The 18,202-nt window shown below is 42.2% G+C and overlaps 1 protein-coding gene across 8 annotated transcripts in view; it reads right to left on the reverse strand.

The window, feature by feature from the left end:
• Positions 1–18,202, reverse strand: part of mef2aa (myocyte enhancer factor 2aa) — a 57,643-nt gene that overhangs the window by 16,783 nt on the left and 22,658 nt on the right. For all 8 annotated transcript variants that reach the window (XM_076732268.1, XM_076732266.1, XM_076732264.1 and 5 more), the window contains exon 3: positions 14,780–14,983. In XM_076732268.1, the coding sequence (XP_076588383.1) occupies positions 14,780–14,983 (204 nt within the window). The remainder of the gene's footprint in view (positions 1–14,779; positions 14,984–18,202) is intronic.

Below are 18,202 nucleotides of genomic sequence, written 5' to 3' on the forward strand. Positions count from 1 at the left end.
CATCCAACAATGTGGAAAATGTGTGTGTGAGTGCAAGAGAGAGAGAAACTCTATGAGAAGGAGTGCACATGGTGCATATGTGCAATGACTGTGTGTTGAGTTGGACATGAGAGTGTGTGACTTTTGCGTTTGTGTGTGTATGGCGGGGGGGGGGGGGGGGGGGGCGGGGTATTTCTACAGCTGCTACATCCTCTGACAGCAATGTGACAGTACGTTTAGGTCTGTGCAGACAATGCGGCTAACCCAGCGCTCCTCACCACAACCTCAGTGTAAGTTACATTTCCTAAAACCTGTGCCATGGCTTGCTCGTTAAAACCAGATGACGCTAAATCCCACGCCGCTCGCTCCATCTCCATGCATTCACATTCACGCAATTTCAGAGAGACTTTTTTGGAACGCAGGAACAACGTTAATCTGCATTGTACAGGCAGAAATGTGACACTGTCCACAGCTGAGACAGAAAAGAGGAAGTTCAGAAAAGCACCCATATCTCTTCAAACATAAGTGTCCACAATGCCCAGAGGAAAGAGAGAGAGAGAGAAAGAGAGAAGTCTTCGGGATAATGAATGGCTTGCACTGTACCACAGATGCATTACTGTTTGGTGTGGTACAGAGCAGTGGCATTCTTCTCATTCTAAGAAAACGCCTTGCTGGTTCATTTCCTGTTTACTGAACGAACCCTCTTTAGTTAGGGTCCTGAAAGGCCTGTGTTTACTGGGGTTAAACTATGCACTTTCTCCACCAGTGAGCCAAAGATCTGATCTCAACCTGCAAATTTAAGTTCCAACCTGCTCATTATGGGAATATCTTGGTCGGACGGGTCGGGCACGGCTGTGCAAGATGGGCAGGGCTGCTCTACTTTCACAACAAGCCTGGCCAACCTTCAGTACGCCGCACCCACTGGCCCAAGCCATTTAGGGGGGGGTTGTAGCAGCACAGTGGGTGAGTGGGAACCAGATAGCAGCAAACAAGGACAAGCAGCACTCAGATTTGTTCCATGATACATGACATGAATCACTGCAGTACATATTATCTTCAACAAGGTGCACTGAGGGTGCTGTGTACGCAAGAGTTAATCATCTCTGTGGCCTTTTTAATGCACATAACACTGAAGGCCTGGGAGAGAATGGCTGTAATTCTTTGTTAAATGACTTGGCATGTTCTGGGTGTCCCACAGACGCTGCCCACAGCTCCCAGTAAATGGATCACTAAATCAGCACATGGCCAAACAGGTGTCCCTCTTCCAAACACCTGTCAAGACCTGGCTCCCCATGCTGGCCAATCAGACGCAGCAGCGCAGAGACAAGGCCGTAGAAGGGACCACATGGAGCCCTGAAGGCCACCCGACCCCAGATCAACTTTGCTCCTACATGTCAATGCTGCAGACTGCTCCAGACACTACAGCGTTCTGACCTAGAAAAAGGAAAACTTACCAGACAATCAGGATGCAAAAAAGAAAAGATGACTTCTTTTTGCATTACGGATACTTTGATAAAAGCTGTTTCAGAATGCCTCTCGAGCTACATGCTGAATCAAGCTGTGGGGTTTGTACTTTGGAAAGTAAAGTTGGCTGGACGTGAATACAGCTGAGGTTGGGATTTTCAGTAGCATTTCTGATGAAAGATAGGAGCTGTTTGTTGCGGGGGGGGGGGGGGGGGGCTGCGGAGACTATAGACAAGGGAACTTGTGTAATCTATTCACAAGGCCCTGAGAGGCTCACAAAGATGAGCGGGAACAAGGCCAGCTGCTATTTTCTCACAGGAGTCCAAACCTGTATTGATAGAAATTTGGCTCCTCAAATAAAAATGAGACTCTGAGTGGCATGGCTGACGTCAAACCCATTGGGCACTATTGTCTGTGCGTGCATGTTTGTGTGTCCGTCGGTTTGCTTGTGTGATAACTTAACTTCTCTTAAAAAAAAAAAAATGTTTTCCATTGCCGGAGTCCTTGAGACTTCCTTGTGCCGAAGAAAACATCTACAGTACCTCCACCTGAGCCCTGACTACTAACCTAGCTGTAACCATGGGGAACACTGAGCACAGTAATTGCCTCTCCAGATTTGCAGTATATGTTCGGTACACAAGGCTGCAGTGCAGTGAAAGGCAACCTTGCATTCCACTTTGATTAGAAATCAATGTAAATATTTTTTCAATGTAATTGGATCCAGTAAGTACCATTAAGAACTCCTTTTAAAACATGTAAACATTTTTTTGACAAGTCATCATTTGACAACATGCCTAGACTATGCTCAGTTCTGGACCTTACATTTGCTTTGAAACATTATATTCACATTTTTTATTGCAAAATTGAAGCAAACACTATTGCACGGATTAAAAATAAAACTCCGACCATTGCATAAGCCACCTACATCACCTGTTTCTTGAGAAGTACTTTCAGTGAAATGGGCCCAAGCAATTTACTCTGCCGCTGTGAGTCTTGGAAAACAATTTCACTCTGATGTTCTCCCTCTCTTGTGTCAAGAGAGCTTTCTGCATTTAACTTATTCATGTACTGCACAGTACTGTACATGAATAGAAGGCAGGGTGAAAGGAGAAAGATAGTGGTTTGGTATAAAAGCTGAACTTCAAAATTGTGGGGGAGATGGCTGAAAGGAAGGCATGGAGAGGCTGTTTCTATAGTCTCTTCCATTGTGCTGAATCACACTAGCTTTCACTTAACAGTTGCTTTCACTATTGGCAGAGCACCACCTGACCTATGACTGGTGCGCCACAGCTCTGATTACAGGCCCCTCAACAGAAAGACAGTTTGTAGCCTAATGCCAATATGGCTGGAAATTACACGAAATGTTCCAAAACTGGAGTACAACATGAATGTTTAATGCATGTGTTTATTCCAGCCTTCCCTAAAGTACACAGAAGCTATATTTTAACCAGTCGTCATGCAGCAGCAGCCTCCCTTTCCCTCATTCCAGCCGGGTCTCCCAGCCTCTCGCCCTGCAGTGCTGTGAATTAGCCCTTGTGCCCGCCGCTACACTAAGCAAGGTAGCGTGCTAATCCTCATGACATCACCATTGTGTCCAGGCCGTTCCATCTAATGTGCTTATCAAAGGGCTTCTTTGAGTGTGAACGCACTAGGAAATCAGCATGGGGAGGCGGCTGATAGGAAGGCTTTTATCTGCTGAGGAATATTTCTGCTCTTATATAACATCTTAAGAGACTTTCACTACCATCATGTTCCCTTTCCCCCTGTGGTGCTGTAGTCTTCACTTGAGGGGAATAAAAGCCTCTTTTGGTTGGTCTTTAGGCACTGTATGCCATGGCCCAGCACTAGGTTACTGTTATGTGGGCAGCCTTCTCCTCTCTCCACTTCCCACCACATACTGTGAGTTGGGAGTGAGGGACTGTTAGATAAGGAGACCTCTGTAATTCCCAGACATATCTTGTTTAATCTCATGACCATTTGCACATTACTGAGCGGACTGATATCAGGATATGAGACTGGATTCATGTCCTTCCTTTGGTTTACTCCATTGTCTAGTAACTCAGTGGACAGGAAGAGAAGCAGGAGGGGGCCAGCTCTCTTGTCTGCATTTTATTTTGATATTGTCGTCTTGTAGCTGTTAGAAAAACAATATATAGTGAGATTCAATCCCACCTGACACCACGACGACAATGGACAGACTACAATGAACTGCGAGCTCAAAGTGAGACTAGCAGTGACCTTTTAATCCAAAGTGAGTCATGCTCAGTAAATCTAAAGCACCTGTAGATACAGTTGAGAACAAACTAATCATATTCTACATTGTATACTGCAAATGATCACCTGCATTGGACTGGCTAGATTGCCAATTAAATATAGCCCACCTATGTTACAGGATGAGAGGCAATTGCTGTGCAGTGAGCGGTCCCTTCAGAGGCTTCTGCTCTGAGACTGTGGTGAATGACCGATGTGACAAAGCTATTAGCCGCCACAGTCAGAGAGAACAGTCTCAATCAGCGGACTGCGTATTTTCAGTATAGACAAGAGGGAATTAAACTACAAATTGAGGATAAAGGCAAACCAATGTCATCATTATCTACAGATTAAAAAGAATGAGAACACACACTCTGTTCCCACTCCACATAAAGAAAAGGTGGCGCACATTAAAAACTGATCAGAAGAAATTACAATGCACGAGAAACACCAACGTGCAGATTATTGAAAATCTTTCTACCCATTTTTACTCCCCTCCTCACTCTCTCACTCTCTCTCTCCCTCTCTCTCTCCCTTTCTCTCTGGTCATTGAGTGGATCATTAGCTGTCAGGGCCCTTGAAACCATACCCCCAACTCTGAACTCCCATTCCTGCTTGCCTCTAAAATATTCATAAGGACAATTAGGAGTTCCGATAAGGCGAGTACGGAGGGCTGGGGGGGCGTGCGGCAGAGAGGGCAGGATGTGCCAGCAGGACGTCTGTTCTGCAACACTCTATACCCAGACCACAGACCTGTCCTCATCAATCTGAGACACAGCAGCCTCCCTCTTTGCCCCCAGTCAGACCATGCAGCCAGGGGAAGGTGGCATGGTGCCAGCTAACCCCCAGTCCCCCGCCCCCCTCCCATCCCAGCAGGCTTTGCTCTGTCCTCGCCCCTGGGCAGGAGGGGTTGGCCGCACAGTGGGAGGAGGGGGGCACAAGGGCAAGCTGATTGTTGCACGAGCTAACTCGCAGAAGCCGCTGCGCACGAAAGCGAGGTCTCATTTCAGCCGCTCAGCCCACAAGGTCATTGAAGAACACAGAGGGTGGACGCACGGCTTGTGGTTCTAATGATCTTTAGCATAACTAGTATCACTGCTGCTCTCTAACTAGATCAAACCAAATTAGGTCAGCTCAATGTCTGACCTATTTCATGTGGTTCAAACCAGAGTTATGACAGGTATGTGGTTCGAGCTCAGAATGAGCAGCTATATATACTGCATTGTTACTGCAATGATAACAACTTAGCGTTACTTCTGTGTTACACCCTACGATTCTGCCAAGTTATTTGGGTTCATCAGTCCATAATATGAACATAGTCGAACGTGGCGCACATTACATTTGTAAAAAATGATAACAGCCGTGTCTTCATTTCAGGAATTTTAAGACATTTTGAAGATGATCAGTAGTGTGTTACTCGCCTCGTTCGTTCGCACTCTACAGGTAGCTGCGTATTACTGACATGAGGGAACTTTTTATAAGTATTATAAGTAAAGAGGAAAATTAAAGGAATGTATACAACAACCAATGTTATACAGACACCAATGCTGATCAGCAACAATCACAAATATAAAAAGCACACTAGACGGTCAAAAACAAAGAACATTATTGAAGCATTTTAATTGGACAACACAAAAATAATCATGTTTAATTTGTGTTTAAGTCAATATAAAATGAGTGCAGACTTCAGTTTGTCGACAAACTGCTGACAAAAAACTGAGCCATAATATTCAGAGCATTAATCTGTGGGGGGTTTTGTCAGTATGACCAACAGCAGACAGGAGGTGTGTCACATGTCATTTCTGTGGAAGCTGATGCATAAACAAGAAAAAGTCCACTCTTCTCTACTCATGACATATAAGACAGAAACTCCACACATTCGGCTCAAAATGCAGCGTCTTCTTTAAACTATCTGTGTTAGTAGTTTGTCAAAGAGCTTTTTCTGTTTGGTGAAGAAACTCTTCAGTTTAAGATTTTGAGAAACAGCATATCTACTTTTAGACCTTGGAGTATTAACTCATTAGTGTCCGTGGAAACCAATGTTTAGCAGGCACCAGGGCTTGTGGTCTTTTGTTGTTGTGTCTCCTTTCATTATGTGCTCTCTAAGAGACCCTCGATTTGAGATGAGACATATGCAACACAGTTGAGAGGGTGGAAAAAAGCCCTGACGTCAATGAGGTACGACATGTGCTAAAAGCAAAAATCTCTCAGCAGTAACCTGGTAACAAGCATCACACACCGGAGAGCAGAGACATAATAAAACAATGAGATGTAATACATGATGGTTTTTAAACCAGCACTTCATAATGGAGTTAAGCCATTCAGCAATTCAAAGGAAAACTGCTGTATAGTCTTACAGGACAAAATCCCATATTAAGAGCGGGGACACAGCTGATCACGGAAAGTTTGATTCCAATAATCAAAACTACATTTTCACTGTTTGACAATGAACGGCCATTAGGCTGCCATCAGGTAACAATTACAGTGTATCTGCTCCTTCACAGAGAACACACATTACAGAATATTATGTGATATACTCTGAACATTATCACAACTGTTTCATTATACTGAGAAAACTACAAAAGAGGACTGGTGACCCTTTTTCACTAAAAGCCCAGAGGAAAAGGAGTCCTTGTCCTATAAAAAGGGGCACTTTGAAACCCAGCGTGTTGCTCGCAACAGAACCATTAATACTGCTTCAATTCTCACCAGGTTACTCCATAAGAGATGTTAATGTTAAGATGCAACGCTGTCTATGTCGAGAGGAGAGTCATAACAAATGAAATGAACAGGAGCATTTACGCTACCGCGCTCCGAACTTTAGAAATTCATACATGCAAACATATGAATGCATTGTTGAAAACGTTCATTAAACAGCAAACGAGGTGGAGTAACGGCGTAGGATTTATCTTGGTATCTAGTATCTCTCTACTCGCAGGGGCTTAATATACAACTGAAACCACCCTAATATAACTGTCAGTACCATCACCCGTATTCCTGCAGCTAACAAAGCCGTCTCTCTGTTTTCACCATAACACTCGAGTTATTTATTTTTAACTTGTCCTACTGCACCAGTCTGAAAATAGACACTGGAGCTGTATGAACAGCCGGCGTGTTTGTTTTGACCCAAAGGCCCAAAGGTTAAATGCCTCCTCTCAGGTATACAAAACACTCATGTGCACACAGGAAATAGGAAGTAGCTCATCTTCACAACTGTGTGTTTATATGAGCCCCAAATGAAGAGGCGGTAATAGGATTTCATCAACACAAATTAATGGCTGCCTATGCTGCTACTTTACCGTCCTCTCCAGAGACAACGGATTGACTGACAAGCTTAGTATTTATGTGGCAACATGCGGAGGATACTTAAAAAGAAACCACAAAGCAATATCATAGAGAATATTAATGTCCATTATGGGTTTTTTTTTTCAAAGTTCCATAAAAGTAATCACGCTTAAGGTAATGCCATCCTATTTAAGATAATCTACTGTACTGCGTGTGACCTACAGTCCAAATGAAAATAAAGAAATTCATTTCAATATCACTCCAATAAATCACAGGAGACCAAAAGTGCACATACTTTATTTTCTGTAATATTAAAAAATGGGCCGGCAGAAAATTTCACATATATTGAAAAGCCCTGAAAAATCAACATCAACCCAATAAGTCTATGTCAATAGCAATGACATTTGATTTAGCTTAAAACGGATTTCTCATCATTGCTGCTGCGAGGTCTATGGTGAAATACCAAAAAAGGAGAAGAGTAATATGATGATAGTGTAGTGCGGGGAACGAGTGAGGGAGGAAGATAATGGTGAACAGTTGGAGGCGGATATTAACCATAATCGACGTATTTAATTAATGAAAGCTGAATTGGTTAGATTTGTCTTAAATAACCTACATTGTACCTACCATGAGGCACACACCTTTTAATCTTCAGTCATTTAAAGTCCAAATTAAGTAAAAATCATCAAAGTTTTTCAATCTGATATCTGATTGAAATATTTAAAAAATTCAGATTGTGTGGTTACATTTAAACGGCTGCTCTCCGTCTCTGAGCCACCGTAAATAGACCGGCAAATGATAGATAATGATGTAGATAATTACACTCAAAGAATGAGCAATTTGACCAGTCAGACAATAAGAAATCATGGATATTTCCAACTAGAATAATGACTTGTCACAAGTGTAATCTACCCCAGATGCAAAATGTTGAACTAACTTGCTTTTCTACATTTCCAGAAATGGCAGCTCACTGGATTGTAGAGAAAAAGAAGGAAGAAAGAAACGAAGAGAAAGAGTTAGCTGGGTAACTTGAATGGTGAGGAAAAAAGGAGGGTAATTGTCTAAATGTAGTAATACTTCAGTGTAACTGGCTTATTTGACATTTTGTGGAATACATGACTGCTGAATGGATGTGAGCTTCTGCAGTCCCCTCTTCTGTGTTCACTGGACAATGGAGGCTGCAGACCAGAGCAGCGGATCAGATTTACAGCCATAGGTCAGAAGACGGAGGGGAAGGCTTAAAAGTCAAATGACGTGCTTCTCTAAACCGCACAAATGACATCTGAACATAAAGACACAGACTTGTTTGGGCACAAAGTATGGCAACAACAGGTACTGAGGTTGGAAACACTCTGCTGCAAAGGAAGTGATGTCATTGATGTTTCTGTTCACAGCGACATCAGTTTCTTTAGAATAAACAGACAAAGACATCTGAGAATAGAATTAGAAGCACACAAGAGCCACAAAGACAAAAACTCAGAGTGTCCACACAGAAACCTTCAGAAATGCATGAAAACATATTAAGACGACCAACTTTCGATGGTCTCGTGTATAAACGTGCAAACTACAGCTCAAAGCCTACAATGATATTATGAGTGAATTCCTGTCTTTATCCAGCCAATATCATGGACTTGACTCATTTGATATAAGAGATCTACTGCACCAGTCAGCACAAACACTGAACCTGTGAAAATACAGTAACGTATCAACTCTCCACAACCGTGAAAATGTAAGTTTATCCAGCTATTTACAGTAAAACCACACATATATTTTATAATACTGTCCAGCTAATGTACTGGTGTTACATTAGCTGACTTGTTTTCCCAAAAGGGACAACCTTTTAAATTTTTCTCCACCAATAAAACTTCAAAGCTGCTTTATTGTGCTACGTTTTAGCCCATTAACTACAAATGATGCACTGTTGACCTTACATTACTGCTAAGCATTTTCTAAAGCACGCTGCAGAAACTTGGTGCGATAATCAGTTCAGAGATTTGAATATTGTTCATTTTCTAAATAACAATAACTGCACTTACTTTACTTAATTACAGAAAATACAGTTTTATACTATTTAAAATGTAAGAACATGCAGTGGGCTGCGCATGTGTACCCTTCTATGTTGGTGGCACTGTGGCACAGTCATGTGTTCACAAAGTGGTGAACCTCGCTTCGTCCTTGCTTGCTAAAACATTAAACATCTTGTCTTTGTACTGTTTTCACTGAGTTTGACAGAGAGGATTAGCAAATTATCACCTTCTGTTGTGCTTATGTTTTACACAGCGTCCTGGCTTTATTGGAATCTGGGTTTTAAGTTGCAGAATACACCAGATGTAGATCTGCGTCCTGTTTTGAATTAGAACTGGCAGGATTTGTCTTTCAGGGATGGTTGGTTCCACCGAGCTACAGCCTACAAGGTCTGAACTACTGAAAAAGAAGGAAAGTAAACAGAAATCTGTTTCACAGATGTGTTTTCACTGGCAGGTTTGCTAGAATGAAAGTAGACACTAACTTCTAGTTTGGAGTTTGGAGTTAACTGAATAATTGATTATCTTGGAGTTTAAGCAGACAGTAACAGAGGAACTAGTCTTGTGTGGTGGTTTATATCATACATGTAACCAAGCAAAATCATGACTACTTTTTTGTTTTAAAGTGATTCTGTAGTCCTGTATTTCCAGCTCATTGTAAGTTTTTAGATTGTACCACATCTGTTCTGGTCAGATATGACTTTTAATGAATTTGCCAACTTATAATAACATTGGGCGCCTCTTTAGGCTTATACACACAAAATCACTGGCAGTGCGGTGGCCCTTTAAGAAGGGACCGCAACCAACCAGCTCTACTCATCCGACATTTCAAATGTCAAAAATCTTAGCAGGTAATGCACGAGCTGCAATTCTGAATCTGAACTTATCATCAAGTCACAAAAATGTTACGTCTACTATTTGTATTTCCACAGTGTCATCCTCCTTTGACGTGGTCTTATCTGTGATAATATATCTGTCAACGGTCGAGCGTTGCAGCTACAATGTAAGATGTATTAGTGTGTATTATTAGTTTGTGTTCATTTGTGTTTTTCCTCATTATTATATGATCAAGTTGTAAAGTTTTACACAAAATATCCACATACTCTACTGCCTTCATGGCTAATCATATTGCATAAGAGAAGACGGTAGTAGTGACAGTTTCCCTGTGTGCCAGCCAGAGCCTCATTTGACCATCCTGTTATGTTTTTGTGTCACAATTATAAATACACACTGAGGACAATCTGCCTCTGCTACTCTGCAGTCTCACCAGTGTGCTTTGATATTCGAGGATTTGTGCTTACTGTTAAAACAAACACAAACAAGCCACACACCACAATATCCTCCACAGACTTCAGAGTTGAAAGAGTGCGAATCTACGAAATATTTACATGGCTGAAGCTCATCTCACGCGGGAATATTTGATCAGAAAATGTGCTGATGGGGAATCAGACGCAGATTTAAAATGCAAATTGCGAAGCCGCTGTATCACAGTGGGAATGCCGAAAAACAAAAGAGGTGGAAAAAAAGTCATGATTACACATTTAGAACCACATAACCTGTTCAAAACCTGACTGTCTTAACCAGTTAGCTGCAGTTTATATGCATTTCTCTGTTTTCTAATCAGCATTTAGCTTAAAAAACTGTTTAAATCTAAAATTACAGCTTCTTCAATTATACTTCAGACTATCTAAAGCGAGATCCCTCTTTGATTAAAACAAAATTCCATTATTCTTTTACTCTAATCAAATAAAGAATCAGATTTATTGAGTAAGGGTTTTGGACACGTTCATTTTTTTTCCCCCCTCACACTCTTTCATCTCTCTTCCTACCCCCGCCGCCCTCTCCTCCGCCGCCACCCCCATCCGCTCCCCATTTCCAGCGAGCCATCAGCAGGAGGATAATTGATCAATCATGCTAATTGAAGAGTCTGGACAGCTAGCCCACCATAGCAGATGTGCCAATTTGCATTCATTAAGATAGAAATGAGTCTTAATCACTGCTCAGCCTTTGATTGACAACATAAACATCCCCTGTTTGAAGCTCCTGGTGCCCGTTCAGCCCAAAGCACTGTAAGGGATTCATTCCATCTCACAACTGGTAATAAAATTCATTTTTCTTTGAGCTGTAAGTCAATGAAAATGCACTCTTGAAGCACAGTAACTTAATGCCTTCATAGGCTTAAAAAAATATGATATATAGGACATGATGACAAATTGAACTCTTAGTTGTGATTGTATGAATTGCTTTTGTCACTGTAAAATCTGCAAAGGGCAGTGGTGAAATTGAAAATTAAAATAGGAAATCAGCCCGATTGTGATGAAAACACACAGCTTGACATTCAGTAATGGTCAAATTTTACATATCTTATTAAACGATTAATACAGCTCCATTTATAACAACAGCTGATAGAGATCATGAAATAAAACCTAATGGAAATGCCCTGATAATTTTATGCTCATTTCCTCCCACTGTAGCAGTCTTGTGAGGAGGGGGGCGTTCCTTCATAAATAGAGAGGGAATTGTCTGTTTTTCCCAAGTCACATTAACAATGGCCACCCCTCTTTATTAGGAGGAAGATAAGCAGAATTTACCTATGAATGATCTCAGGCTGTTTACTCTCACAAATCATCAGGGTAAAAGACCTTTTTAAAGAAAGAGCTGTGAAAAGTCAACGCTTTGCATACGGTGCAGCCCAGTTATTCAAGCAATTACAAAGCACAGCTATTTGACTAAAATTACACTCTAAAATTGGGTTAAAGCCCATTCACATCCTGATTTTACAGGATTACATTTAAGCGTTGACTTAATGTCGATTCCGTGCGACTACAAACCTGATTAATCCTCATATATATACTATAGACCTAAATTGTATAGAATTGCTCAAAGAGAGGACGGTTAAACGCTAAATGAAGCCTGTGAAGTTACTATCTGATCTGAAGGTTGCTTCTGGAGACACAGCCATCTTTGTGTGTGCTGGAGAATGGTGTGAGGTTATAGTGGAGCATGAGCAAAATCTCATTAGCTCCACTAGTGGAGAGGGGAGGAAGAGTAAATATTATTAGATTATTCTAATGACTAACTGCAGCATTTTCATTTGTGGCATAAAGAGAATTCAATACGAAGCACAATAGGAACAATACCATAAAACCTTCAGTCATGAATACTCTGCTTGGTTCACAATAACACAACCATATTAAATAGCACATTTATTATGCATGTTACTCTTCTAGATTAGAAAAGGATAAAGATGCAGCAAATGTGATCCTCAAAAGACTTTTTTACAGTAATCATGCTGCTTCTTTTGTGTTGCGATTCCTTACTGCGTATGTCGTTTTGAGAAAATAACTTGAAAAAAAATCAAACAGTAAAATTACACCTTTATACTGTTATGAAATGTTAAAAAAAAATGAAGGAGGGTTTGTGTGACACACACAGGTGAGTGCATAAAAAGAGAGATTTCATACAACAGTTCACCTGTCGCCTGGAGTGTTGGTAAGGTTAAGACCGTCAACACACACAGACACGCGCAGACACACACACACACACACAGAAGGAAAATCGGAGCCTACTGCTCTGCTTTGGACTGCGAGCCAAGTTTGAGACAAAGTCCACAGGCCTCCACTGGGCTATCAAACTGTGGCCCAGGCATGCATCCATCTGTGGAAAACATGGAGACTGTTCTCCCACACTGCACAGCTCAGCCTTTATCTACAGATGGTACTACTGAGCAGGAATGTGACCTTTGATTTAGTTTCCCTCACGGAACGAGCATCTCAATGAAGACTGGAAGAGGGTTTTTCTGGCCTCCCAAACCGGACAAATGAGCACATGATTGTTTGCGTGGCAAAGATTGGTTTAACACAATTTAAAAACTTGGATAAGTGTCCAGTGTAAGTGTCCTCATGTGAGGCCCATTTCGCTGGATAAATGGAGGGAGGGGTGGATTCTTCCCATCAGTACAAATGCATCAGCTCCTCCATGTAGAGTACATAGATCTGTTCAGCTGTAGAGAGGCCGGCAGCCTGGAAAACTGTTCACATTAGATGCTAAATTGGGATAAAATCATTGCTTTATCAACATTATCAGCCACCTCTGACACCGGCTCTCTGGCCAAGGGAACAAGAGGGGTTGTGCGGTGATGCTGTGAAGTGGACTGGGTTGGTTACTTCTGCTCTGCTTCTTCATTTCTGAACCTTGACCATGTAGCCAGCAGGCAGAGGGGGATTTGTGCATATCTGCAAAGACGCTGGCCTGAGTGAGCGGGGACAACAGTGGCTTGTTCTTGCCTTTGTGCAGTGGGGCTGCTTCCTTGAGAGTAGCCAGAAGGGATGGGTGGGAAAACTGCATGGCACCACTGGTGCTACATTATGCACAATGTACACTCCAATTACACCATGTTGTCAACATAAACACACATCAGCAGACCACAGATATATGTGATATAAGAGCCTGAGGTGAATAACCCCACAATGACTCTGAGTATGGGGTGTTGTTGTGTTTGCTTGTTTAAAATAAGACGGCTTCCAGAGTCACGGCAAAAACAAATTTGTGGTCACCGTTACGTAAGGAAGGAATGTGTCCATGTATTTTTTATGCAGGTGAGCCCCTGCTCTGCTCTGAGGGCCCCTGATGGAGGAATGACTGCACGAGTCTACTGGATGCAAGAGCACTCTTCTGCAGCTCTGCCAAGCAGGTAATTCACAAGCAGCAGCAGCATGAATAAAAGATAATGGGCCACAGCTGACTCCTTTATGCTGCATGTAATTTCACTAATTCCTCCAAGTGAAAGTCTTTTCCGAAGCTGGGATTCTTGAAATTTTTCAATCTCACCCATCTTAATGTCCCTTAATTGGGCTGCAGTAATAAAAAAAAATGTTGTACGTTTTAGTGGGCAGGTGGCAGTAAAAGTATTGCAATGCAGCAGTCTGCATTGTCTAACAAACAAGCATCTCAGTGCAGAAGAAGCTAGTCTCAGTGTATTTCAGATGACAGCTCTAAAAACAAGCCAGCAACTTTTCTCCGAGCAGTGCCATGATTTGCTCAAAAGGCATTAGCATACATTGTATATGCTTTCATTTACTCAGAGCGCAGATACCAGCCTCTTAAAGCACATCTTGAATAAGCTGAGAAACCACACATGTGCCAATGAAAGATGTTTGGAACAGGACGTATCCCTAATCATTCTCATTTACTTTGGCTTTTCCACTTTTGGCTGACAGTTTTGTATACTGGCATAACAAGTGGCTTACTCTTCCGCTAGTCGCCGGGCATGCAAGAGCTGCCAGGAAACCCAAGTGCTTGTTGAGTTTTATAGAGCAGTATGGAATGTACTAAACACTGTATTTTCACTGCAGCAATAGCCGAGCTGATGGCCTGTGATGAGGAGCAGCCAGAGAAATGAGCCCTGCAGGTACGATATCTATGGGAAACAGAGTCAGCAATGGTGGTCAGCAGCTACTGAGTGCAGAGATAGGTTTTCCATGTCAGTTGATGGCACAGGAGAAGCCGGACTTATCAGGGAGTGCAGACCTCCTGTGCCATATCTGAATGGTGACTACAAGGAAACTGTTCCTCACTCTTGTGTGTTTAAAACATTACCCTTGGAGCATTTACAAAGTTATCAAATAGTAATTATATTTTATAGCCCGAATCCACTTAATCTGATGAATTTGAACATAAGGTTTGCATAACAAATCATAAAAAAGGAGAAAATAGTGGATCACAGTGAACCACAAGGAAGTTTTCCCAAACAAAGTAAGAAGGCGGGACTCACTCACCTCTACAATGTCCGAGTTGGTTCTGCTCTCATGGGGTTCGTTGTACTCTGTGTATTTCAGCAACACTTTGTCCATGTCTGTGCTGGCATACTGGAACAGTTTGTTAGAGCTGTTGAAAATGATGAGGGCTATCTCACAGTCGCATAGTACGCTCAGCTCGTACGCCTTTTTCATCAGGCCAAACTTCCTCTTTGTGAAGGTAACCTGCAGACCACAGAGAAAACAAAACCACCCATTACAGAGGAAAAGTGTTTCGCCAAATTAAAAAGAAGATTGAACCCGAGCGCACAAAATTTGTTCATCTAAAAGTGTGAATGTTAATTTGGCAATCTTATTATAAGGCAGTCGTTTAGTTCTTCCACTCAATGCTTATTGTACAAGTGGTGGAAGAAGTCTATTACTTAAGTAAAAGCATAATACCACAGTGTCAAAATCCTCCATTAGAAGTACAATCAAAGAAACAAAAGTACTAGCAAAAAGTAGTAACAAATACTCATTTTTCAGCATGTTATCATTAATTCTATGATTGGATGAATTTTGATGTTGTTTTAAAGTATGAGCAGCATTCAAATATTACAGTTGATGGAGGTAATTTTAACAGTTTCATATACTGTCAGCTGGAGCAATGCACCATATTCTACAAACAGATGTAGTACAGGTACATAAAAAGTACAGTAATGGAGTAAATGTACTTCCACCACCGACAACTGTGGTGGCATCTTGCTCTGGGTAACACTGCAGAGGTGCTTTATGCTAAAAATGTGCTTTTTAACATGTGTATAATCTGTGTATAAAATGTCTAACCCTAAAGTAAAGACTTCTGCTAAGTTTGAAAAGCCTTGCAACTGAAAAACAAACAAACTCTCATCTGGAGAGTACAATGCAGGCTCAGCCAGGAAAATAACAGTATTAACAGTCTCATTACATCACAGCAATGTTACTGTAACCAAGGTGACAGATAACAAGATCATTCCTCCTTTAGGAATGATTGCAATGACACAGTGCTCGTCTGAAATGTCTAGTTATCAGGACAGAGGTCAGGGTTAGAGGCACAAGTCAGCGAGCTGAGTCAGAGCTTTGGCAACAACAGGGGTCCATACATTACTGTAGCCCCTGACTCCATATACGGAAAGCTATCTCTGTAGTGCAGCATAAGCCTTGTAACATGAGCCCTCAGATGGGACTTCGGGTCATACATCACTCCAATGGTAACGCAACCCTCTCTGCAAAGTGACTTTATGTCCTATATCTCTGCAGCTCTGTCTCTGTGGTCGCTTCTGACCCGTACACACATGTCATTATGTTACACCACCTCTTAACAGTACGCTACAGTCATTTCTCAAGCTGAAAACATCACTCACAAGGAGGGAGGACAGACATGCAGCTGTTTTCTGCTTCGGTTTTGTAACGGTTGTATGAAAATAGCTTCAAAATTTGTACATTTGAAATCACGGCATCAGAGTTGTGTTTTTCTTCACTGCTTGTGTCTTGTTAAATGTGCACTGTCCGACGTGGCTTGCGAATGTGCTAGTAAAAGCTGTGCTGAGAGCCGCAGAGGAGCGCGTGTGTCTGTATTCTCCATCAGTTTCACTGACCTACTAAGAGAGGAGTTGAGCAGATGAGCTGGCTTTGTTCAACTTTAATTGGTCACAGCTTGCGGCTATACCCTCATTTTAACTGGTATAATGCAGTATAATCCTATGTGTTGCATGGTGTCGATGTAACTGCTGAGGCACTGGGGTCACTCCAACTGTGATAAATGAATTTCAAATCTTCCACACTACAGGTAATTACACGGGACCATTATTCCTGCTCTAGACATGGAGGAGCCTGTCCTCGTGTCATTTTCTATTCAGTGCATCCATGTTAGTCGAGCTCATATGACAAACCAAATTCTAAAATGACATTTCTTGAAATGACAAGGTTTAAATACAGGAGAAGCTGAATCAAATGACATGTTTGCTTGCAATTCGCAGACACATAAAGCCTTTGACTGAGTTTGGTGGAGCAGAAAAAGCATTGTGTGGTTTTGTGCGTGTCATTCTGATGATTTTCTCAAGGTGGATCGCTGCATGGAGGCATTCAAGGGGATATGATTCGACCAGTCTCAGGTCCCCTTTCTACCCACTTAGGGCACCTGCAGTTCTAAGCAGCCGACACTAGTCTCCGACTAAACGCCAGGGCTGCCCACTCGCTCGTTTACCTGCTCGCATATTTGTTTGTTTGCCTAACCAACCGGAAGCAGGGGCTCGGATGTGGGGAAATGATTAACAAATTGTATGCTCTTTAGCAGATGAATGTGGCTGTTAAGCCATGGAGATGTCACCTTTCAGCAGGAAGCCCAGGATGAGACGCTGAGCGAGGACTTTGTTCCACCTGGATGCATGGCAGAGTGCTGAGTGCAGGGCTGCTGACCCAGGCACCGCTTCATTTCAACCTCAGCAGCAGCAGCAGCACTGAGACTTGGTCCTTGCCCCAGCCCCGAACACAGTACCTCTACAAAAGCCAGCTGCTGCTCACACAGCCATTAAAGGTGACGGCCACATTACTCTTCTGTACTTACACAGTTACCTTTAATAGGGAGAGAAGGAGGCTGTTTTGTACAATTTTGTCCTATTTTCCTCCTTTTGTTAGAATATGTAAGACGTCGGGCTTAATTTCATGAGTCGTGACAAAGAACTGCTCCAAACAGCGACAAACATAACTTCCCTCCACCCCCATCTTCTCTGGGGTGACTGGTGAGACGGTGGAAAACCACAGACATCCTTGAGGTCAAGTGGGAGGTTCACTGGCAGAGCTTTCCTATGGTTCACCAAGTCAAAAGACACCCACAGCGACACTCAATGTGGTTTTAAAAATGTGACTCGCTCCTATAGGAAGATGTGGTATACATGTAGTCTACCTCCCTGACTAATTCATGTATTTCACAATGACAGGATTAGCCTCAGTATTGTAAAGCTGTGCTCTATGGCTGTAACAGTGCGTCTCACAGCTGTCCTGAAACATGAAATGCCATTGGAAAGACAAGGGAGGCCACATTTAAACTTCCAACAAACTGGAGTGACTCCAACTTTCTCTGCCTCAGATAAGGCCATTATAACAGCTCACACAATACCAGGCAGATCAGTGACTATACTAGCGTTTCATTTAGACTGTGCCCAGCTGAAAACTCTGACCTTTTAAAGGACTCTCACAATGTCAAGATAAGGTGCTAATTCTGATCTCAATTCACACTTTCCAACTCCTTCCCGAATGCCCCACCACTGTTACCTGTTTTTACTGAGCTTTAATTGAGCTTGGTGATTCAGTTTCTTTTTCATACGCTGGGTATGAGTTTTATGTGCTTTTCATGCAAGCTAACAAGGCTCCACAAATTTCAAGATGTTTCTGTAAAAATCATCTCGGTCCAAATCCACGCTGGAG

This window comes from Chaetodon auriga, chromosome 6 (genome assembly GCF_051107435.1).
Source record: "Chaetodon auriga isolate fChaAug3 chromosome 6, fChaAug3.hap1, whole genome shotgun sequence".
Lineage (NCBI taxonomy): Eukaryota > Metazoa > Chordata > Actinopteri > Chaetodontiformes > Chaetodontidae > Chaetodon > Chaetodon auriga.